The 23808-nt window shown below is 41.6% G+C and overlaps 1 protein-coding gene and 1 long non-coding RNA gene across 7 annotated transcripts; one reads left to right on the forward strand and one right to left on the reverse strand.

The window, feature by feature from the left end:
• Window positions 1-15: 15 nt before the first annotated feature.
• LOC309377776 lies at window positions 16-23808 on the forward strand. Of its 6 annotated transcripts, XR_014171636.1 has the most exons (7): window positions 783-1274; window positions 1750-1981; window positions 17686-17766; window positions 18563-18589; window positions 19863-19892; window positions 21882-22012; window positions 23567-23808. It is a non-coding gene; the product is annotated as an uncharacterized lncRNA (long non-coding RNA). The 6 variants fall into 6 exon arrangements; XR_014171634.1 differs by lacking the exons at window positions 783-1274; window positions 1750-1981 and adding an exon at window positions 16-91; XR_014171635.1 differs by lacking the exons at window positions 783-1274; window positions 1750-1981 and adding an exon at window positions 135-354.
• FABP2 (fatty acid binding protein 2) lies at window positions 478-5463 on the reverse strand. The gene is made up of 4 exons (XM_081925495.1): window positions 5300-5463; window positions 2414-2586; window positions 2162-2269; window positions 478-776 (listed from the first exon to the last, which is right to left on the reverse strand). The coding sequence occupies exons 1-4, from the start codon at window positions 5364-5366 to the stop codon at window positions 726-728; spliced, it is 399 nt and encodes a 132-aa protein (XP_081781621.1). The 5' UTR covers window positions 5367-5463; the 3' UTR covers window positions 478-725.

The raw sequence follows: 23808 nt of genomic DNA on the forward strand, positions 1-23808 counted from the left end.
AGAACGATATTGTCGTGTTTCAATAGACTTTTTTTCCCATTCTTTCCTTCAGGGGCAGAAGTGTCAAAGGGAAAATCCAAGTGCTGAATAGGTGATCTGCAATATTATTTGCTCTGCGGTTGTAAGAAATTGATACTTTAGTGTAGCGACTGCCTTTGCTGTCCTCTTTTCGGTGCCTGGTTGAAACATTTTTTTGCTTAGGCAAGCCTATCCAGACACATAGGTGCTGATGTTTTCACCTCTTTTACTAATATTTTTTAATTTTTAAAAATGTTTTAAACTGGTAATATTAATATCACTTGTAAATCTGTTCATCAAGGGAATGGGGAGGACAGATCAAGTAAACGGACTTAAGTGCTGGGTTGTGCCCTCATATTGTTTGCATTATGTAAATGGAGTGATCTAATTGTGTGGTTTTTTAATAAAGAAAACAACATTCATGTGCAATAATGAAAGACAAATGCAGCTTCCAAAAAGCAGAGTAGAAGTAATGTTTATTTCCACCAACACCATCATCATTATTTATAAAAGGTAGATAAATGGTATTGCTCTAAGACTGATTTATCTAAACAGACACGGGTATTATAAACATACATTAGTTGCATTTCAGTTATAGTATGTCGGCAAGCATATCAGAACTCCATTACTCTTGTGCTCGGTGGGGAAATTACAGTTGCCATAAATAAAGTACAGTTTTATTTCAGATTTCAATCCTGGGCTGTTGTTCAGCCTCTCTTGAAGATTCTCTTTGCTGTAACTCCTTCATAGATGTAAGTCTGAAATAGTACAAAAAAAGAGAGAGAGAATCAGAATGTTACTTATTGGAGTGTGAAGAGGAAGGAGAGGAGAGGAAAATGCTGCAAGTTACTGAGCAGATCCACACCCTATATTTAAGCACACCCAATGCATATTTAGAGGGACATTAAGGGGAACAAAGGAAGTCAATCTGTGGAAGACAGCAAGTGGGTGGACTCCCCTCTCCCTCAACTGGCTAGTAATGCATTTTTGCATGACATTTTCAGAAACATATGCATTTTTATGCACATTTTATTCTAGCATCTGTCATTTCATAGACATTACTTGGCTAGAGAAAGGCCCTACAAAATTTGGAGAAGTGAGAATTTCAAACGATGGTTGTGCTTCCGTTTATGCATTATTTTAGAAAATAAAAGTTGGTTAGCCAAAATGGCACTGGAAACACAAGAGGGCAGTATCAGCAGGTTTGGGGAAACCCAGAGGTTTCCAGAATTACCGGAATCATCCCCATAAGTACCGTATTTTTCGCCCTATAGGACGCACCATCCCATAAGGCGCACCTAGATTTTTTTTGGGGGGGGGAAATAAAGGGGGGGAAATTATTTTTCCCCCAGGCGAGGGGCTGAGGCGGGGGAAGCCCGAGCTTCCCCTGACCCCAGCCCCAGAACAGGCAGCTCTCTGCAAGCCGTGGGAGCCCCGCGCCGGTCTCCCACAGCTTGCGGAGAGCTGCGCAAAGCTCAAAGCCTGGGCGCACTGAGCTCAGCACGCCCAGGCTTCAGCATGCAGGCAACTCTCCGCAAGCCGCAGGAGCCCAGCGCTGGGCTCCCGCGCCTTGAGGAGAGCTGCACAAAGACTGGGTGCGCTGAGCTCAGCATGCAGGCAACTCTCTGCAAGCCGCGGGAGCCCTGCATTCGTCCCATAGGACGCACACACATTTCCCCTTCATTTTTGGAGGGGGAAAAGTGCGTCCTATAGGGCGAAAAATATGGTAAGCTTATTGTGAAGACACAGAAAAAAAGGAATTGGGGGTGGCATGCAGAAGTCTGATCGAGTGAGTCGCTGGCTGACACCCTGAACAGGAGTACTGTGGCGGCTCCCACTTGTTATAATATCTTCTTTTTTTTTAACAGGTTGAGGTAACACAAGTTCTGAACTTTTACGGCCAAGAATAAATGTCTCCCACAGGTAGTAATCCTAACCCTTTCAATTCACCGAGGAAACACAGGTATCTCCTTCCTGTTTCCTTTAAACAGAAAGCAAATTGTACTTTCAAGGAAATTGGCTTAGGGTCAGAATTTAAGAACAACTCCTTTGTTCCTCGTCAAGAACCTAAATGATTTTTGTTGTTGTTGGCAAAGGAAAATAAAACTTAAGAAGATCCATTAGCTTTTCCTGCTGAACGTACCTGAATCATTTCATCTCCTTCGATTTCTCTCAGTGCCTTAAGTTCCTTCCCGTTATCTTTCCGGTTGAATGTGCCTACAAGTTGGCTGCCTTTCAGGTCCCAGTTGCCCTACAACATAAAGACATGGACATTTTAAAATACAGTTCAGCTTAAACGTTCCTAGAAACCACCCCAAACCAAATCAGTTGTGTACTGCTCTCTGCAGACTCGCCCCACAGGAACAAAACCATCACAGGAGAACAGGTGTCTTACATGGAGTTCAGTTCCGTCAGCCAAGCTGTAGTCAAAATTCTCTTTCAGGTTGAATACTATCTCTATTGTGCGGAAATTGCTGGATTCTTTGATGGTGAATTTGTTTCCGTCTTGTTGAATAATGATTTTCAGGTTGTCATGGGCCCCTAGTTTTCTCTTTACTAAATTAATACCTGGGAAGGGAAGAGGGTAGCAAGTAAAACACCCAGTAGGAATGTTCTTTAAAAAAGAAAAAAAGGAAGCAAATTGACTAATAGAAGGCTAGCACTGAGCAAGTTGTACCCAAGACTCTCTTCTTTTTGAACTCTGAAATAGTTTTCTATGGTGTTCACTTCTAACACACCCATTCTAGTTACAGATAGGTAGCCGTGTTGGTCTGCCATAGTCAAAACAAAAAAATTTCCTTCCAGTAGCACCTTAAAGACCAACTAAGTTAGTTCTTGGTATGAGCTTTCGTGTGCATGCACACTTCTTCAGATACACCCATTCTAGATATCCTTTCTGCATATCCCCATGCTCTTGGCCTGCCATGGTTTTAAGGCAGTGTGTGAACCATATGTGATCTGCAATATGCCATAGACAAAGGCTTGGAAAGCACATTGGATAAACTAATGCTGGGTTCTTGACATTTCTCTTTAATATTTGTTACCTCAATAACCCTGAGGTCATAGATAACTTTCTGTCCTTCTGTTCTGCTCTCTTTGAAAAGAGCCTTTATTAGTGTAAATCCATTCAGCAATTGATTTATGTAGCTCTCTATATTCTTCTGAACCAGGGGGAAGGAAGATATCATTGCAAAACATCTTGGGGGAGGCATAAGTTGATGCTGCTCAACGTGAAACAGCTATGTAGGGCTGCTTCCAGATGTTTGTTGTGGAATGTACATTCCTCATGCATGCAAGTTTTTTGCAGTGTGTACCTGGCATAGTCAGTATCAAAGCCTGCATTTCTTCTCATTTAATCTGGATTTTCCCTTTCCCTGGAAAATGCACTAAATTTTTTAATAAAAAAAGAAACCTGTCCCAAATAATTTGTTGTTTCTCATTTTTCCAGTCTTCAGTTCTTCACATTTTTACATCAGTTTGCAACTATTAAAAGCTACCTTCACAAAAATTCACCAACGTTTTCTCCTAATAGATACATTTTGGTATGCAAATATTGGTCATGTTTGCAAAGCAACTTTCCCTACTATAAAGCATTTTTCTTTGCTATTTTCACTAACATATTCATTTTTATATGCACATCTTACCCTAGCGTGTGCACTTTTGCACACACATTACTTGACTAGAGGATTGCATTGCAAAATTAAGAAAAATATGACTTCCTTTTTAATGGGGGTATTGTTTATTAATTATTATTATTATTATTATTATTTAGATACTGCACTTCATCGTAAGATCTCAAGGTGGTTTGCAGAGTAAAATACAGTGTTTAGAAAGTGTAGATTAGGTAAGTTTGCCTCCAAATGTGAACTGAATTGAATTTCTTTCCTATCAACCACCCATTTGGAATATCTCAATGATGCATTTGCAGTATTAAGGCCTTACTTGGAAGCACCAAATATTGGGCGGGAAAGTTTTTTTGGGAGTGGGTGAGAGTCAACTGAAGAAAGCTGCATATACGTGGCTGGCCTATATGGTGAATGTATGGGTTGAAGAGGGCTGGTGTTGATGAGATTTAATCTTGTGAACTGCCCTGAGACCTGTGGATATGGGGCGGTATATAAATTTAATTTTCTTAAAATTGGACTCCCAACAGTAGCTTGAGGGCTGCAAATGCTGTATAGCGGGCGTATGGCATATTCCATTGAGTGCTCAAGGAGATGTTAAGTCTTAGAAAAGTATGAGAGCAGGAAATCATTGCCTTGAGTTTTGCAAGCACGATTAAGAGGAAAGGTAAACTTTCTAAGATAAGAGCTTGTGTGTGTGTGAACCCAAGAGCTTGAAAACCTGAGTTGAAAAATCTCCTTAGCCGTGAAGCTCACAGGGTGACTGGCTGCATAAACACTATAACTTTAAAGCACATAGGAAGCACATTCTTCCCCACCAGTGTATATATATATACATATATATATATATGCACTGTAGTTTGTTAAGGGATACAGTGGTACCTCGGGTTACATACGCTTCAGGTTACAGACTCCGCTAACCCAGAAATAGTGCTTCAGGTTAAGAACTTTGCTTCAGGATAAGAACAGAAATCATGCTCCGGCGATGCGGTGGCAGCAGGAGACCCCATTAGCTAAAGTGGTGCTTCAGGTTAAGAACAGTTTCAGGTTAAGAACAGACCTCTGGAACAAATTAAGTACTTAACCTGGGGTACCACTGTACTGGGAATTGTGACTGAGGGGCAAACTACATTGCCAGAATTCTCTGAAGGAAAGAATGTGTTTCAAATGTGCTTTATCAACCATCCCACCTCACAGGGGTGCTTGTGAAGATAAAACAGTGGTGGCAAGGGCATAAATTACGCACACCACGCTGAGCTGCTTCAAGAAAAGCGCAGGATAAAAATAAAGACCAGTGAATTCTTTGTTGCAACGTGCCAACAGTGCTAAATATATTTTTTCCCTCTGCAGGCGGGGAAAAAAACCTAGCAAAACATTTCAACATCACTACATCTCCCGTGTTGGACGAATAGGAGGAGGAGGAGGAGAGGCAACCCTAATGGTTGTGCAAGATTCATTTACTGGCAAGGTTTTTTTTTTCTTTTTCAGGAAGCTCCCTCTAAAGGATAGAAGAGCTGAGATTTAGTAGGTAGCAGGCAATGCAGCAGAACATCAGTGGCTAAGGAGACCATGAAAAGAAGGGCAGCATCTCCACCAAGCTTTCAAATAGCAGTGATAACAAACATTGCCATAGGAGGCAAAGGGGATCCAGATCTTACCCATCGCCTCCATGAACTTCTCATAGTTTTCACTCTTCTCCACCTTCCAGGTGCCATCAAATGCCATGCTTATCTGCTGTAAGAGGGGAGCTTAACGCAGAGGTGATTTCTGCTCAACCTGAGGTATTCCTTAGTTCCCTGGGGGGGATTTATGCCTTCACTTATCTTGAAAGCAATTCACACACTGGTGTGGCTGACTAAAGTGCAATTTAGTCACATGGCCCTATAAGATTTAGCTTCTAAAACTGATTATTTACCCTGTTGCAAAGAGTGCCTGTGAAAACCCAGCTGAAGTGAGTAAGTGTTCCCAAGTCCACAGTTCTCTGAGGTACAGCTTTGAATAACATATTAAACTGTGGCTGTTGATTTAAAGAGAGAGAGAAAACACGGAGAGAAAAGGAATCAGGGTGGGGGTTTAGTTTAATTGAAAGTCCTTATTTGAACTAGCAAACTTTTATCAATCCTCTTTGCGGTGTCTTACTGCTGAGAGAAATTAAATATTGACCCAAGGAGAGAGAGCACAAAGCTTCTTCATACTGCCTTGTTGCAACCAACCCCAGGTGGTGTTTGGAAGCTGTTCCACTCTGTATAATAAGGGCGGGAAAGACAAGTGCAGAGCATTCAATCTAAGTATAGGGCAACTAATTGGTTTGAATTTGTCAGGTCAGCCAAGGCAAACAAGATCAGACTGTACTAAGTTACCTCTCCTGCTGAAGATGTCTGTGTCTCAATAGTGCAAAAAAAAAACAAAAAACATTGACATGCCTGCTCAGCACAGGACTGGTTTGAGAGCAACATCTTAGCATGTGTATTTTCTAAATTGGTGGCGAAGTATTTTAAACAGGGGTGAGAATCCTATACTCTCAACTTTATATACAGCCCCACTAAACTCAGTAAAGCTTACACATGAGTAGCAAGTACAGTGGTACCTCGGGTTACAGACGCTTCAGGTTACAGACTCCACTAACCCAGAAATAGTACTCCAGGTTAAGAACTTTGCTTCAGGATGAGAACAGAAATCATGCTCTGGCAGCGCAGCGGCAGCGGGAGGCCCCATTAGCTAACGTGGTACCTCAGGTTAAGAACAGTTTCAGGTTAAGAATGGACCTCCAGAATGAATTAAGTTCTTAACCCGAGGTACCACTGTATAGCACTCTAAGCCTAGTAAAAAGTCAACACTGACTTTCTGAGGAACAACGGCTCTTACATCTCTGTGAACCTATCAGGAACTTGAAATGTGTGCTGCCAGCAATTCAAACATGCATGATAATATCTCTTCAGCAACCTACTTTTGGCTTCAGTCAGTTCTAGACTACGCTTGAAGTCCCACACATACTTTCTTAACTCCTTCCTCCTCTCCAGCACTCTCTAAATGCCCACTGATTTAAAACACTTAACAAACATTGATGATTATGATTTTTTTTAATTAAAAAAAGTCCCACTCCACTTGTCTGTAGGCTGGGTGCTTGGATTAAATATTTGAAGAAGCCCTTGGATTAAATATATGAAGAAGCATCACATATGAGTAGAATTCCAAAGTTTGTTTTAGGACAATACCAAAATATTAAAGCAACCAAAATATACAAAATTGGTGTGGCAAGCTTCTGAGTTCTCCATACCATTTTGTCAGGTGGTTAAATGGTTAAACAATTTTGTTACATTTTCAGAAATGAGGAGTTAGTCATTGTTCTGCTTTTTGTTCCCAGCAGGTGGAACCTAATACCTGCACAGCACATAAAGAGCTTCATTTGAATATTTACTGTCTCGTTTCCCATTCATCTTAATATTGTTTGGCTACAGCATCAGCCAAAAAAGATTCCTCTCCCCACCCACCCATTACTCTGTTTACTGTTCAGCTTGATGAAGAGTTCTGGAGCTTGCACACTATTTTGTGATGCTTTGGTTGGTGTAACAACTATCACCAGTGATGGATATCCACTTTGGAGGCAAGGTGATTGTGGGAGAAGAGTGGTGGCCCAGCTTCAGGGATACTTGAAAGAAACTGATTATCTGGACCCATTTCAGTTGGTTTCCAGTCGGCTCATGACACTGAAACTGCCTTGGTCACCCACATTTGCTGGGAGCTAGATAGGAGAAGTACAACCCTGTTTGTTCTGGATTTCTTAGATTTCTAGATTTCTTTTGACACTGTTAACCATGCCATCCTTCTAAGTGGTTCTGTTTCTACTTGCAGGGTCATTTCCGGAAAGTAGTTACAGTGAGAGCTGTTGCACTATGGGAGTTGTCTTGTGGCATAATGCAGGGTTCCACCTTGCCCCCTGTATCCCACATCTATCTGGAAATGCTGGGAGCTGTCCTTCGGAGATATACATGAGATGTCATCAATATGCAGATAATACTAAGCTCTATCTGTCTGTTCCATATGAATCAGGAGTTGCCGTGCAGGTGGTAGACCAGGGCTTGAACATGGTGAAGGACTGGATATGGGCCAGTAAATTGAAGTAGAATGCTGATAAGACAGAGCTGCTTTGTGTTCCAAGTTCTTGGGTCCAAGAAGTAGAGAGATGGCCTCTTCTAGATGAGATTGCACTCCCCCAGAAGGAGCAGGTCTGTAGCTTCAGGGTTACATTACCTCAAGAGAGAAGGAGCCCGTAGATTACTAAAATACAAAGGCCTGGTGGAAAAATGCAAGAAATGTAGAAAAGCTAAGTAATCATGGTGCCTTCCTTGGGACAGCATTCCAGAAGTGGGGCGCCAACATGGTGAAGGCCTATTCTGTGCCCTTAAACCACATTCAAAGCATATTTCCCCTCCTCAAAGCAATCTGGGCACTGTAGTTTATCCCTCACAGAATTCAAATTCCCAGAAACCCTTGACAAACTACAGTGTCCAGAATGTTTTGAGGAGAAAACTGCTTTGAACCTGCTTTAAAAGAATAGTGTGTATATAATTTGCAGCTGAAATTTTGGATACAGCACCACTGGGGAAGTTGAAACTATAAATGTATATTTGCAGCCAAGAGCCCCACTATTCCCATTCATATTTCTATCCCATCTGTGAGATCAAAATTGCTCTACTAGTGAGGGGAGGAAGTTGCTATATTAAGTTGATTGGATGAATGTTGACTGGAACTATTTAGCAGGCAGGATGCCAGGCTGGACTTTGTCAGGTACATTTCAGCTGCAATTCTCAAACGATATTCTAAGAGATAAGATAAGCACTTCCCTGTGTTTTAGCCAGCTAGCTAAATGAGGATCAACCATACTCTTGGCACATCCTATCGATTTCATTGCTGCAGTTAAGAAACAGGTCTTGGCACCTGAACTGTGACATTCTTTGTTATCAGCAATGATTTTCAACCATGCAATATATGGCTCCCAATAGGAACTCCTCCATTCAGTTCTGTAAGCGGCAAAATGAGAACCCAGGAGAAGAGATTGTGCAGAGACAGAGGATTTGTTATTTGCAAGTTACTCAGCCTGGGGATCTTAGCATCAGGTGGGTGCCCAACCAAAAAAGAAATCCAAAGTGTGTGATCATAGAATCGTAGAGTTGGAAGGGACCTTGGTGATCATCTAGTCCAACCCCCTGCAATGCAGGAATTTGCAGCTGTCCCATACAAGGGATTGAACCTGCAACTTTGGCATTATCAGCACCATGCTCCAACCAACTGGAGTTGGCCCTCAATGCCCATGCCTTGCTTCTGCTGCTGGAGATCAAAGACAGGGATGAACTAGATGCACACCAAGGTGCCCAGAATGGAGAGCTATAAGCTGAAGCCCGTGCGTGACCATTGCCCCTTGAGTGTGCGTGACCATTGCTTCATTGCCCCTTGAGTGTGTCAGCCTTTCCTCCGCCTTCCTGCATTCTTTCCCTCTGATCAACATGGCTTCAATTAAACATGGGTATACAGCACACACACAGCAGAATTGGCAATAGCTGGGGACCAGAAAAGTGCCATTGTGGTTGGAAAGGTGCATAGGGAGTGAGTGGTTTACAACTGCATGGGGGACCTTGTAAATGCTGCCACTTGGAGCTGAAGCAGTCAGGAGAATCATATGGGAAAGCTTTTATTGGAGTCTACCACAAAGATCCCCTTCATGAATCACTGCCTTGTCGTGGCGAAGGGGCTTGAAGAACTCCAAGAAGCTCTGAGCTATGCCGTGCAGGGCCACCCAAGACGGACAGGTCATAGCCGAGAGTTTAGACTAAATGTGATCCACCTGGAGAAGGAACTGGCAAACCACTCTAGTATTTTGCCAGGAAAACTCCATGGACATAAAAAAGGAGAAGCTTTGAGAAGAAAGTGAGAGTTTCCAAGGCATGCTCTGGTTCATGGGGTCATGGAGAGTCGAACAACAACCACAAAGAGGGGAAGCGAGAAAACACATGTCTGCATGCTCTCCACATAGAAACAAGCTGTACTTAAAAAACTAGCTTCTCTTTTAGAAAACCAGCCTACAACCTTTTCCTCTGGTATGTTTTCTTTTCTGGGTGGGGTGTCCATGCACAGAGGGGACCACTGAGACCCATGCCTCCCAATCTGCAATCTGAAATGTTTCAGCCACGTAGGAGATGTTCCATGTGGTTCTCTTGACCATGCGTTTTAGCTCCCAGAGCAGATTTTGTTTGAGGTCAATGAATTCTTTCTAAAGGCATCTATTGAGAGCAAGTTTGTTGTGATAAGTTGCGTGACCTCAATTGCCCAAGAATCTTTTCCTGATGAAAGGTTTTCCTACAGTGCCAGCTGGTGCCTGCTAATTTAGGCCCATCGGAAGAAATCATTAACTAAGAAAGACATCTAATCAACCCATCACTGATAATCAAGAGCATATAGGATAAAGTTGCCCCACAAGAATTGAGCAGAATTCCAAAGGTCAGGTTCTCTTTCAAGGTCTGAAAGCATTATCAGTTGCTACAGAAAAAGAGACCTGGGCTGGCATGACTAAACTCAACTGAAGAGGCTCAGTTTGAATGTGTACCTGGTTTTAAGTCATTAGTTTACTCGCCCTGAGCTCTGGAGAATACCAGGGAGCCCATTAGACACCACAAAGCAGGAGAGGGAGCTCAGAGGCGCTCATGTGGCCCAAGTCATTTAGATGTTCCACAGGTCAGCCAGGGCTTCGACAGGAGTACCACTCATCTCAACTGGAAAATCCTAGAGTCGACAGGAAACCAGTAAGATCCATTAGCTTCTGAGGGCAGGCCGCCTTAACAGGTCCCCCTCTGCTGCAGAGGGGAAAAGGTGCTGCTGGGCTAAATCTCAACAGGAAGTGATCTGACCATGAAAAGGGGCTAATATCAATACCCCCCACTTTCAGGTCCTTCTTTTCCTGCCTAGTTGAGAGAAAGAAGGTCCAGAATGTGGCCTTCCACATGCATTGGGCCAATGACATGTTGGAACAGCCCCATCGTCATGGCAGCCAAGAGATCCTGAACCACCCCAGAGCCAGTCTCACCAGCATGAAAGTCCCACAAAACCAGCAGCAGTCTAGGAGTCCCCAACACCACCTCTGAGACCAGCTCAGTCAGCTCAGTCAGGGAGACCACTGAGCAGTAAACCATCAGAGTCCCTAATCCAACCCGAATGCCCAATGTCACACACACACACACACACACACACACACACACACAGCCTGAAGAGAAGACAGAGAATTTCTATTTGTTGTTTAGTCGTTTAGTCGTGTCTGACTCTTTGTGACCCCATTGACCAGAGCACGCCAGGCATTCCTGTCTTCCACTGCCTCCCGCAGTTTGGTCAGACTCATGTTTGTAGCTTCGAGAACACTGTCCAACCGTCTCGTCCTCTGTCGTCCCCTTCTCCTTGTGCCCTCAATCTTTCCCAACATCAGGGTCTTTTCCAGGGAGTCTTCTTTTCTCATGAGGTGGCCAAAGTATTGGAGCCTCAGCTTCACGATCTGTCCTTCCAGTGAGTACTCAGGGCTAATTTCCTTCAGAATGGATAGGTTTGATCTTCTTGCAGTCCATGGGACTCTCAAGAGTCTCCTCCAGCACCATAATTCAAAATCATCAATTCTTCGGCGATCAGCCTTCTTTATGGTCCAGCTCTCACTTGCATACATCACTACTGGGAAAATCATAGCTTTTACTATACGGACCTTTGTTGACAAGAATTTCTATTAGACCACAGCATCTCCTCCTCCCTGACCATCAGACCTGCCCTGGTGCTGCACTAAGTACCCAGGTGGGCACAGCTGAATGAGAGCAAGGTGGACTCTAGACACATATAAAAAACACTGTGAAAATGCTTTTTTTAAAAGCGTTTTGAAAAATATATTGAATTCACTCACCATCGTCATCTAGTGTCACATTTGTATAATGCACTTAAAACACACTTAATACGTTGTATTTGCACCTGTATAGCTGATTCACAACTCCACCCTGTTCACCCACCTAAGTCTCAGTGATAATGATAGAGACCAGATTGGTCTCCTCATTCCTATTCAGATCATGGATGAGAGAGGTCTTACTCCAAAATGACCTGTCATTCAAAACAGCAGCCACAGACTTGAGGGTTGGCTGATAGGACAGCCACAATTCCCCAGGCTGGAGGAGGGGCTGGCGCACTGTACAGTCACCAACTGCCTGTGCTGTGTGTCACCTGTTCTGCACCCTCCCATACCACCTGCCACCTACCAAAAACCACTGTCATTAGCCCCCTGCCTTCCCCTGCCTTCCCCTCTCTTCCCAGGCACATCCTATGCCCGTTTAAATAAAAAGAAAAACACCAAAATTTGAAATTCCACAGATTAAAGCAGAACATTTTTAATAGTTGGTGCAGTAAATCCAACAACATAGACCTTAACAGGAGCCCCTAGACAATGATAGTGAAAATTACTGTACACGTTTTACAGCACTTTTTATTATTTATTATTTACTCAGAAAATTACTGAGTTCAGTGGGACTTAATCACAAGGAATTAGGCATCGAATTCCACAATTAGGAGAACATTTATTATTGGAAGTTCTGTCAGTCCATGTATAAAGAATCATTGGGTTACAATTCTTTAATGCCACTTTATATGTGGAAGAAAACAATCACTTGGTTTTTTAGAGATCTACTTGCCAGCTCCCTCACTATATTAAATAATAATGCCTCTCTTTTTGGTAGTTATAACTCTAACACCCTCTTCTGGTCCACAGTATAAAATGTATTTGTCCAGAGAGAGTAGTTTACACAGTTCATTTCATCAAGTGCAAAGCTTGCATACGGGCAGCATTACTGAGAGAGTTAGACCCTGTAGCCTTATGAAGAAAGCTATGAACATTTACTTATCTATACGTTTTTATTTACAATACTGGTGTGCCACATTTCGGCCATGATGCTTCTCAAAGTGTTTCACAGTAACAATGAAGACACGATTTAAAAACAATAACAATTTAACAATTTAAAACTATAATTAGCAATTACAATAAATAAATAAATACATCAAAGGAAAAAGAACAGCACAAACAGAACTGGTGGAACAAAATAAATAGGTCTTTACTCCCCTGCAAATAGCAAAGCTATGATAAGCATTCAGGTTACTCAACTGTAATGTGTTAATCCTGGGATAAGGATTGATGAATCTGTCAATTTTGGTTCAACATGGACGGAGCGTGCTCAATGGCCATGGGATGTTGACTGAGGGACTTTCCAGATGTCCATTTTATTGGGCATTCGTGAACATTTGTGCTCCCGACGTAAACCTTTAAATGTTATGGACCGGTAATATTGCTCTGACTGCAATCAGTGCATGTCTCATAGTTTCCTGCTAAAACCCCATAACTTTTTATATCACAGATGTTCAGGTCTGCTTCTTTCTGACGTAGCCATTTCCACATACTTACAGTCAATGCCGGATCCCAGCTTCCTGTGGGGCTTTTGTGGAAATGAGAAATGGTTTGGAACAGCAGTTGCAGCCTGAACATAAAACTGTAAACAGTTTAAAAACAAAAGTATGGTGGCATAGAGCAAGAATTTATGTTTGAAAAAGGGGACTGGGAACGAAGAAGAGGAGCACTCTCGACTGCCATATTTTGTTGGAGAGCTCATTAATATGATCTAAATTTCAGTATTAGGGGCTGAAAGAGTGCAGTATTCAATTAATTTCAAAAGCTGGCAATATAGAATCTGGAAGAATACATGCTGTTTCCCTTTTAAGTTACTATTAAGCTTAAAAGCAAAACACCGACCAAAAGATCTACTGAATCTAAGAAATGTATGGAATTGTTGGCATTCTGATGAGGTTGAAGCAGGTATGTTGAAGGTAGAAGACATGGGTACAAGAAGATTTCCAAGAAGAGGAATTTGATATATGTATAAAATCCATCAGATTAAATTGTACTATTTCTAGATAGGATATCTCCTGCTTTCTTCACCTTTTGTTCTTTTCTGATAGTTCTTTTGGTTTTATTCTTATATATTCTATTTATTCTTCACACATATGAAAGGTGTCCACAAGTGACTTACGGCATAAAATACATGGGAAACAGACACAAGATCTAAAAATGCTAATTTTGGGATAGAATGGTTTCATGTTTATATATCAACCCCCCCAAAATACTAAAGTGACATTTTTATCCATAAATATTTCAGGACCTAACAACCCATTAAAAAGGTCAAGATTTTTAAAAGAATGCATGGAAAAATAAACTGGAAGAAATCTTTAAGTCCATACTGGGGGCAGGGGAGATTGGAGGCGTCTCCAATTTTGGAATGATTCCTTCCTTCCCAACAGCCTCTCACACGCCACCCCAAATTATTAAAGAGGTGCCTCGTGGCACTTCATGTAGTTGCTTGGGGAGTAAGGGATGGGAAACTCTCCTTCCACCAACTTCCTTGTTAACTTATCTCAGAATCCAAGCCGATGTCTAACTGAGCAATAAATTTAGGTCTTGAATACACATTTATGGCAGCATTCAGAACATTCTTTCTCATATCATAAACTCCTGTCTTATTCACGAGGCTCTTAAAAAATTACCTTATAAAATCTAGCAAAGCTCTTTTTCCACTGTTTGCTTGTCTTTCTGACCATACAGAAGATCCACTCAGCAATCCGGTACTGTGTGCATCTACTCAAAAGTAAATCCCACTAATTTCAATTGAACTTTTCCCCAAGTGAGTGCACCTAGGATGACACCCAAAATACTTCTGTTATTAACTGCCAAGCGTATTTGCCCAAGATCTTCTGAATACTAAGTCCAGAATTTCCCATTCTAGTATGTACAATTCAATTTAATATCAGCCCTGTCAAGTAAATTCACGCAAGTCCTTCTAAAACATCATTATTCTATTTTTGTTTCCTACCACTCTATATATGTTGGTAATGGTGAAATGAAAAGAAATGAGAGTTTATAAGAAGTTGTTGTGGCCTTACCAATCATCCCACCAACAGCTGTTAACTAGATAGGGTAACAAAATATTTTACTGTAGTAGACTAAAAGAACTGTTTGTTTTTAAAATTGCTGCTCCAAACAACCTGCCATCTAAACCAGCTTTTGCCAACCTGGTGTCCCTCAGACTACAACTCCCATCAGCCATGGGAGTTTTAGTCCGGAACATCTGGAGGATATCAGGTTGGCAAAGGCTAATCTAAACTGTCCTTTTTTAATGAGGGTAATAGGTTACATTTGAAAGCTTCCTCAAAAAACAACGGCAAATAAAGAAATTTCATTTAATATTCTAACAACCTATTAGCATTCTTGGTGAAGCAGGCATGCTAGAAGACTTTCAAAATTATTGTTGCCATCAGGAAATGCAGATAGTAGAATCTGCATTACAGAGGATTGGGAATCAAATAAACATCTGCTGTTTCTCATATGGATCTGAGCAATGAGGACAACTCATAGTGTTGCTGCTTGAGACCTGGCTATTGTAGTGACTATCCTTGCCCATGTGGCTCTATGTTTCCCTCCCTTGTGAAATGCTCTTGTTACTCAGATTTTAAAGAAGTATTATTAGCTGCAGCATTCTGCATTAGCTGTGTGAAAACTTTGGTTTCAGAAGAATGCCCCGGTTCCTGTAGGAAGGCTGTGATCCACATGTGAGGCTATGAAGCAGCTCTGATGGGGGATATGCCATGGCTCTTTCTGAGGAGAAGACATGTGCTGAATGTGGAACAGTGGGTGGACGAGGTCCATGAAGTTAATATGCATTCCTGTCATCAACATGTGCTTATTTGTATCTATCTACAATCCATGGTGCCATGGGTAATATGGAACGTGCCTAGGAGTTGCCAGGGGCCTTGTCGAAGTTCATGGAAGAACTTCGGTGCTCATGGAAGATCTTTCATTCAAGTCCCCAACCGCCACTCTTGATCAGCCATTTTAATACACTTGAGGCCCACCTCAGGACTTCTTGCCTCTTACGCAACTGAGCTCAGAGACCTTTGACAGACTTTTAGACAGCCATGTATGCAAGAGTCCTTTTCCTAAAATGGTATTGCTTAAGGCATCGTGAATGCCAGGAGAGATAAGGAGAAGAATGAAAGACGGAGAACTTTGAAAGCCACGAGGAACTGAGGTGGGTGGGGGGCAAGACAGTCATATAGGACAGGGAAAGGGGAGGGCTATCATTAGAGAAGGATCCATTGGGCTGCCTTTCCAGGCTGTGTGGCTCTGTATAGGATATAAAGACAAACAGAAATCAGAACTGGGTAACCTAACAGTGCATTCTTGATAACACAAAACCTGCTGTGAAGAGGCTAGATCTGGATGCAATGAGGCTGCCATTCCTGGCTGGTGTGCTTTTCGTCTGTTTTCTGGCACTGGGGGTGTCCAAGGCTGTTCCAGTAACAAAAAAGGTTAGGCTGATGGGTGACTTTAGATGGGAACTTACAGGATTATTGTTATGGGTTGTTCCGGAACTTCCAACCCTGTTTCAAAGGGTTATCTAGGACAGTTCTAGGTGTGTGTGAATGATCTAGGTGTGTTCTGGCATAGTTTGTCCACAAATGGGAGACATTTTCCTGAACTTGATTTCTGTTATAAGAATATGGCCTGTGGTTTTCCATGAACTTTTCATGTTCTTCTTGTACTTAAAATTCCACTGTGGAAGCAAAATAATAACTTTTTTCTTTTTTTCTTTTCTTTTCTTTAAAAAACATCTAGGAAGACAAGAAAAAACAACAAAAAGTGGAAGTAGATACCCAGATACAATTTTGCTAGCCTGTTAATCAAAGTATGCATTTACATGCATTATAGGGTCACAGATGTGTCCATCTTGTTAAGGCTGAATAAGCTAAACTGTATTCTGCCATTATAATGAGAAATCGAGTGCAGTAAGATCCACAACTTACATTTATAGTAGTTATTATTTGTTTCAGTTTTGATAGTAGTGCACCAAGACATATTTTTAAAACGTAATTATTTCTGCTGTAATATATGGAAGGCCCTGTCTTTATTTTGCTTCAGCCTTTTAAAAAATAAGCAGCAGATATAAGGTGGGGGCTGGCCCCATGAAATTGTTACTATAAAGTTTAAAATATGGTGAGAACAGCAGCTTCTGAAATCTTAGATCACAGTCAATGCGCCAGGAAAAACGAACTCTGAACATAGGGATTGTATTCAACTTTTACTCAGAGTAGACCCATTGGAATTAATGAACACAGCCAAGTTAGGCCCATTCATTTCTGAGTTTAACTCAGCTGAGTGCCACCTTAGGCTTAGACGTTAGAATAAATGACAACTGATGTTTCCAGGCAGCAAATTGGTGCCAATTCATTTCTGCAATGTGATACTCACCATTGCTGACCACAATTGTCGTGGGATATAAATGGGTCAGTCTCCTTCCCCTCACCCCACCCCAAAAGCATTCAGGTTTAATTTTCATCCTGACTCAAATTTATTTCAGCCAGGTGACACCAGAGTAATCAGCTCACCCACAGGCCATCTTGGAATTAGGGCAGCCGTGTGCCCTACTTTACAGAGGACCATTCCCTGTTTGAAGGGCTACCAGAGGACAGTCGTCTCTTTGTCCAGCTGAAACCTAGTTTAAAGTTAAAGAACCCTAATAAGGGACAGAAGTGGTCTTTAAGTTGCCATCAACAGCTAGGTCCTGGAAACCTCACGTTTCTATTTAAATTACAGCAAGTATTACTAAATTCAGATTTACACATATAAATGAGGTTGCACAAATTTTATTAAAATCTGTGTCCCCCTTTGTCCTCTTTTTTGGCTGGTGCATTTCCTCCTTTTTAACAATGTGTGGCTGTTCTACTTGGAATAAAGCCATGTCAGCTTGGACAACTGCAAAGAGAATACTTTGGCATAAAAGAATGATTGGCATAAAAGAATACCTCCCTCCCTGGGAAGATGTAGCAAGTTGTGCCATAATGCTAAATTTCTAGTAAATGGGGATAAATGGGAAATCTGAAATATTTGTTACATTATTCTGAATCATTTCGACTACGGTTTTAACTATAGATTGTAGAAGTGAATAAAGGATGTGAAATTCCAGGATTTCAGCCAGTCCAAGGGTCCATTTGCTTGAGACTTCTACTTATGGTGAGTTACGTTTTGGGGAATGTGATGTATGTATAGATGATGATGATGATGAAGAAGAAGAAGATTACAATCGTTGGTAGTCCCAATTAAAAGGAAATCTAGTAGCAGGCCTGCAAAAGGTTCAATGCTTAAGATGGGGGGGGGGGGGATTTCCCAAAGTAATAAAAGAACCAAAACACATTTTTAAATTTTGCAACAATGTTCTCCAAACGAAAAAAAGTGAACTTTAAGGGAAAGTGTATCAAAAAAGAGTATTCATTTTTTAAACAAAAAACCCTATGCATTATATTAGGAAAAATTGATTGCAAAAATATTGCATTAAAGTATATCTGTTCGAAAAAGGTGCACTCAAATGCTGATAGATTTCCATTAGGATTCTTTTTTTAAAAAATAAAAAATCGCATACTGATTAGATTAGAAAAACTTATTTGATTAGAAAAAATGAGAAACAGACTTACTGACAGATTTGGCCATCCCTACCTAAGGTCCTAAAAAGAAGCTACCAATTGGAGTTGGCAGCACTGACACTGAGCTACAGAGCAATGGTAATAACACAGCTTAATATGGCTACCCAGCATCAACATATGCTTATTTTAAACAGTTCCTAGGGATTGTAAACATCATCCTAGGGGGTGATGCAGAGAAGGAGCAGAATGGAGTGAAAGAAATGTAACAGCTGCTGTCATACAAAGAATCGTACATCAAATAATCCAGTTTGGAAGATCCTTTTTGTCTCATGAAATGTAGGCCAGCCAAAGAAACATATATACATTAACCCCTGTCTCTTTTCTTCCAGGCAGGTATAAATTTCAATATTGGAGTGGTAAGTCTCATTAGTCCTCCCCTGCTTTCAGTTATTTATTCCATGCCATTGTCTTTCAGTACAGAACTGATTTTCCTTAACGAAATATTGGATTTTGCAGAACCCTGGAGGGATCTAAATGACAAACCCAGCTCTTTTGAGATTTCTGGCATCCTCCTAGATATATATTTTAATGTGATTTTCCTCTCCTTATACCAATTCCATAAAATTGGGTGGGTGGGAATGTTGTTTTGCCTCCACCTAGACAGGGCAAGGTATCTTAAAATGGTTCAGAATTCAGCGCTGTAAAGTATCCTTCTGCTATTGTAATAATAATTTTAAGGTCTTAGATATAAAATAAATGTTCATAAATGTACCAAGCAAACATATACATAAATATATAAACCACATGTCTGAAGCAGCACAGGAAGACAGTCCTGAAACCATTTTGCCTCCCAAGCTGACCAAATGTTTCTCTGCAAGGAGGGAGGAGGTGAAAAAAACCTTCCTTTTTACAGGAATTTAGTAATCACCATTTCAAAGGAATGGGCAGGCTACCAGGAAAGGCAATCAGATAAGGCATTATCAGATAACCTGGCAGACAGGAAAAACAACAACATTCAAATTTCTGTTGTAGGCCGCCTTTTCTGTGATGTAGGTATGATGTTTGTGGGGGGGTGGTCTTGGGTTACACCCCTTCTGTGATGTATGTATGATGTATGGAGGGGTGGTCTTGAACTCCAGGGCAGGGAATTTAAAATGTCTATATAAGGGCAGGCACACCTTTGTTCTAGGTCCTCCTCTGTCCTCCTGCGTGTGAGGAGAGCACCCTGTTGCAACACATCAATAAAGATCAGGCTTACTAGCTGCTTTGCTTCTCAATATTCTCTGGTTGGCCTCTGTTATTTTCTCCTACCGATAGGTAACCCACGTAAGGACTCTATACGGTCTCTTGGATACCCCATAAGGGAGAAAGGGCAGATTTTGTTTACAACACTTTGCACTTTGAGTTAGATTCACCCTTGCACAAGGACTCCCACTTGCACAACAAGGCTTCACTCCTGTGCCCCACACATCCCCTGAAATTGGCTTTGGGGGGGTGGGATATGTCCTAGAACAGTGTGCAGATAGAGAAAAGGGGGATTATTCCACTTGGCAAGTTGAAAGAAATGCTTGCAGATGCAGAGTGATTGGAAGAGCATGGTGTTGAATTCCACCCTTGACCTCCTGTGCTGCACTGCTCTCTGTTTTTCTTTGAAATGCTGATGTTTAGAAGTAACCCTTTGCTTTACAGAAAACTGGGCAAGACGATAAAGACAAAAATGTGAGTTTCTGTCTAAAGATATTAAGGTACCCAAACGCATGTCATGAAAAGCCCAAAGTGTAGATTCAATGTGAGTGGGCATGCGAAAGGGAAGAGATTGTCATGAATTCCGGTTGCCACAGCAAATACATTCTTTCTGCACTCTAAGGAAAGAGTCATTCTGATCCTTGCCCTTATTCACTTGTCATTGTCCAGGAAGCAACAATACTCTTATATTTCTGACCATCACTGAAATATACTCAGAGTCGCAAAGTGATTTCATGCTCTTTATTCAGCTCATAGTGGTGAGGAGGAATGAATGAATGTCCCCTCAAAGTATCTGCTTTATATACATTATTTACACAATGGGCTGCACATGATTGGCTAATTCTGGAATTCTACTGTAAGCCAATCAGGTTGTGGATTCACTTCTATCTGGAGCATGATTGGGTGGTTCCTGCCAGCCAATCATATTGCTGCATTGTTCTAGGACCAATCAGACTGCTGCATTCTGAATCCTATTGTTCTAGGACCAATCAGACTGCTGCCTTTTGGATCCTATTGTTCTAGGACCAATCAGACTGTTGCAGTTTGGATCCTATTCAATTCAGTACATAACAATCACTTTCCTACGTTTTGCCTTTACAGCGGTACCTCGGGTTACATACGCTTCAGGTTACAGACTCCGCTAACCCAGAAATAGTACTTCGGGTTAAGAACTTTGCTTCAGGATGAGAACAGAAATCGTGCTCCGGTGGCACAGCAGCAGCAGGAGGCCCCATTAGCTAAATTGGTGGTTCAGGTTAAGAACAGTTTCAGGTTAAGAACGGACCTCCAGAACGAATTAAGTACTTAACCCGAGGTACCACTGTATATTCTCCCATACAATCGTGAGGAGCAAATGAGCTTTCCCAGTAAATAAAAGAAAGCTACGGTAATTCATGGACCCAGGGGAGGGAGAACAGGGCAATTCTATTTATCATAGAATATAGGGTTGCCCAAAAGTAAAAAATTCAGACACAAAAGTTGTTGAGCTTTTAGCTTTTTTTTTTTTTTTAGTTTTGCCCAAAGTGGTTGTGCAAAATCTTAAAATTGACTTTTTGAGCTATTGTTAAGGAAATTCGCCAAAATCTAGACTTCCGACATGGCTTGCCATATGTTTGCATTTTCCCAGACATTTCAGCGATTTCCACTCAGATGCTGTTTCCAACTGCCATTTTCCTGCTATGTCCAGGAAATTCTGACCGTATGGCAACCCTATCATACAAGCATAGACTCTGGAGGAACCCTGATGGCCATCTAATCCCCTGCCATGCAGGAATGTCATCTAAAGCACCCATGACATATGACCACCCAACCTCTGCTTACAAACCTCCAAGGAAAGGGAGGCCATCACCTTCCAAGGGAGTCCGTTCCACTATCTTACAGTTCTTACTATCATAAAGTTATTCCTGATGTTGCATCGGAATCTCTTTTCTTGTAACTTGAATCCATTGGTTCGGGTCTTACTCTGGAAGAGGAGAAAACAAGCCTGTTCCATTATCATTTCATCTTAATGAGCTGGCTGGGTGGAGTGGGCATAGAATCTTCCTTAATATCCAAAGCATTCAGGGTAATCTGAGAGAGTGTAGGCTTTGCCCTCAATGTTTTGGGGGTTAAGGAAGACCTTGGCGTGCTCAAAAAGTAAATGCAAGCCCCCTTGTTGGACCCTGCAATATTTATTTCTCTATTGAGAAAATTCTGTACCCACCGTGTTCAAAGCAATCTTTGCCAGCGCAAGTAGTTCCCTCCAATGCTTTAAAAAATGGTATGTGGATATTTAGCACAGAGCTTATAAAAGGTCATGGAATCCCTGTGCTAAAACTGTCTTTTGGATATATACCTCTCAAAGCAATAAACATAAACTAGAATAACATGTTGCTGAACTTGAGGGACAGCGTCAGAATGATCCGAAGATCTTGAAAGTGGTTTGTGGGTGTGTATAAACACACATTAACACTGCATTTTCAGAAAATATTGAATGAAGACCAAAGTCAGCAGAGCAAAGAGCAGAAGAGAGACGAGAATAAGAAGAAGAAAGGTCAGAAGAAGAAGAAGAAGAAGGAGCAGAATAATGCAGACGATGAAGAATAGAGGAAATGGTGAGCTGGACTGAGATCTATTTCTTTGTAGTCAGATGATTGGCATTTTGGACCCATGGATTGTTGGAAATGGCTGGTGCCTGGAGAAAGGTTCTTCACACCTAAACTAGATGAACTGCCCATTGGTGTACTAATTAATTAAATGGAGCCCATTTAATGACCCAGTTCAGGTAGCGTTTACACTTTGCTGAGTGAACCAAGAACCTGACTACAGTCGTACCTTGTTTTGCGACCAGGATCTATTCCGGAGCCCTGACCGCTAGCTGAAAAGAACACAGGGCAAAGCATTGCGTCTGCACATGCGCGCAGAGCGGTTTGCGCTTCTGTGCATGAGTGATGAATGATTTAGCACTTCTGCGCATGTGTGAGCGGCAAACCCGGAAGTAACCCTTTCTGGTACTTCCAGGTTTGACATGGACATTCGCTGGAATGGACGCTAGACGAGGCGGACGTTCGCGGAGGTATTACTGTAATTGCAACAGGCAAATCAAGCCTGGCCTCTGTACAATCAGGGCTTTTTTCAGCCGGAACCTCTCAGGTGGGCGCCATTGCTATTATAAGAGAACAAAGGAAACATTCTTGGTGAGTTCCAGCACCTTTGTTTTAAACAGAAAACTAGTGCTGTACAGTTGTACTTCGTGTTACATACCCCCTTACGTATCCTTTGGGTTATGTGCTCCGCTAACTCCAAAGTAGGTCTCCTTGTTGTGACCTTTGCCCCAGGATGTGAGCAGAAATCACACTCCGGTGGTGTGGCAGCAGAGGGGTGCCATTAGCGAAAGCATGCCTCATGTTACGAGCGGTTTCTGGTTATGAACGGACCTCTGGAATGGATTAAGTTCACAACCGGAGGTACCACTATATACAATAACATGCTGGATAATGTATACATACAGGTTGGTCCTGTAATAAAATGACGTAATATGGAGTGCTCGCATTCATGGATCCAGCCAGCATGCTGTGCCTTCTTCCAGTATATTCTATTCCATTCCTTCTCTTTCAGTCCTCGCATTTGGTTTTCCAATCCTCCCTCCAGCAGCCAGCCAGCATTTCATACCCACTGAGCATATTTCGTCCTCATTGAACTGCTCCACGGGAGCCTCTCCCTCCAAAAGCTTTTGCTATACATTAAGCCCACAGCTCACATGGGGGTTTGCAGCTAAAGCCAAAATTGTGTATAGTCAAAACACATTGGGCTCCATGGCAGGTGAGATTTCCCAAGTCATTTTTCCCACAACCCTGATCACTTTCCATTTTAGGTTTATTTATTTTTTGACACATTCATAAAGCTGAATGTGTGCAAGTTGTGTGCTTTAGACAGGCTTTAAAGATATAGTGTGTTCACAGCCTTAGCAAACTTAGTTCTCTGTTGGTGTGTAGGATAATACCTCATGGTGGTAGCATCTCTTGAGGTATGTTTCTTGAGATTCTTTGGATACAAGCCTTTAAAATGGCATGAAACTGATACAAATTTGTGGTCTAGACATGCCTGATATTTACCGCTCACTGAACATTGTTATCTTCATAAATATATGCTTTTTCATAATTATCTAGATTGATTGGCAAGAAGACAGCTTCAGAATCACCACTGATCAATCTTTGGGAGTCTACATTTGATCATTAAAAAGAAAACAACGCATGACGCTGTCTTTTGGCACAAGACATTAAATGCATATTTGGACTGTTCTATGAAGTGATTTAGCTATGTGATTTAGCTCATGGAGGATATGCCCTTATCACTTGAATCAGAATGTATTGCTAAATAAGCCTTATAATAAAATCCTTTTTTCTCATCA

This window comes from Podarcis melisellensis (genome assembly GCF_964234715.1).
Source record: "Podarcis melisellensis genome assembly, chromosome: 9".
Classification (NCBI taxonomy): Eukaryota; Metazoa; Chordata; class Lepidosauria; order Squamata; family Lacertidae; genus Podarcis; species Podarcis melisellensis.

Bases quoted from the DNA above. Each gene is read 5' to 3' on its own strand.
- FABP2 (XM_081925495.1), bottom strand. From the start codon at position 5,366: ATGGCATTTGATGGCACCTGGAAGGTGGAGAAGAGTGAAAACTATGAG. The intron at 2,587-5,299 runs GTAAGATCTGGA...TTCCCTTCCCAG, and splicing joins GAAGTTCATGGAGGCGATGG to GTATTAATTTAGTAAAGAGA. The intron at 777-2,161 runs GTACGTTCAGCA...GTACTATTTCAG, and splicing joins AAGGAGATGAAATGATTCAG to ACTTACATCTATGAAGGAGT.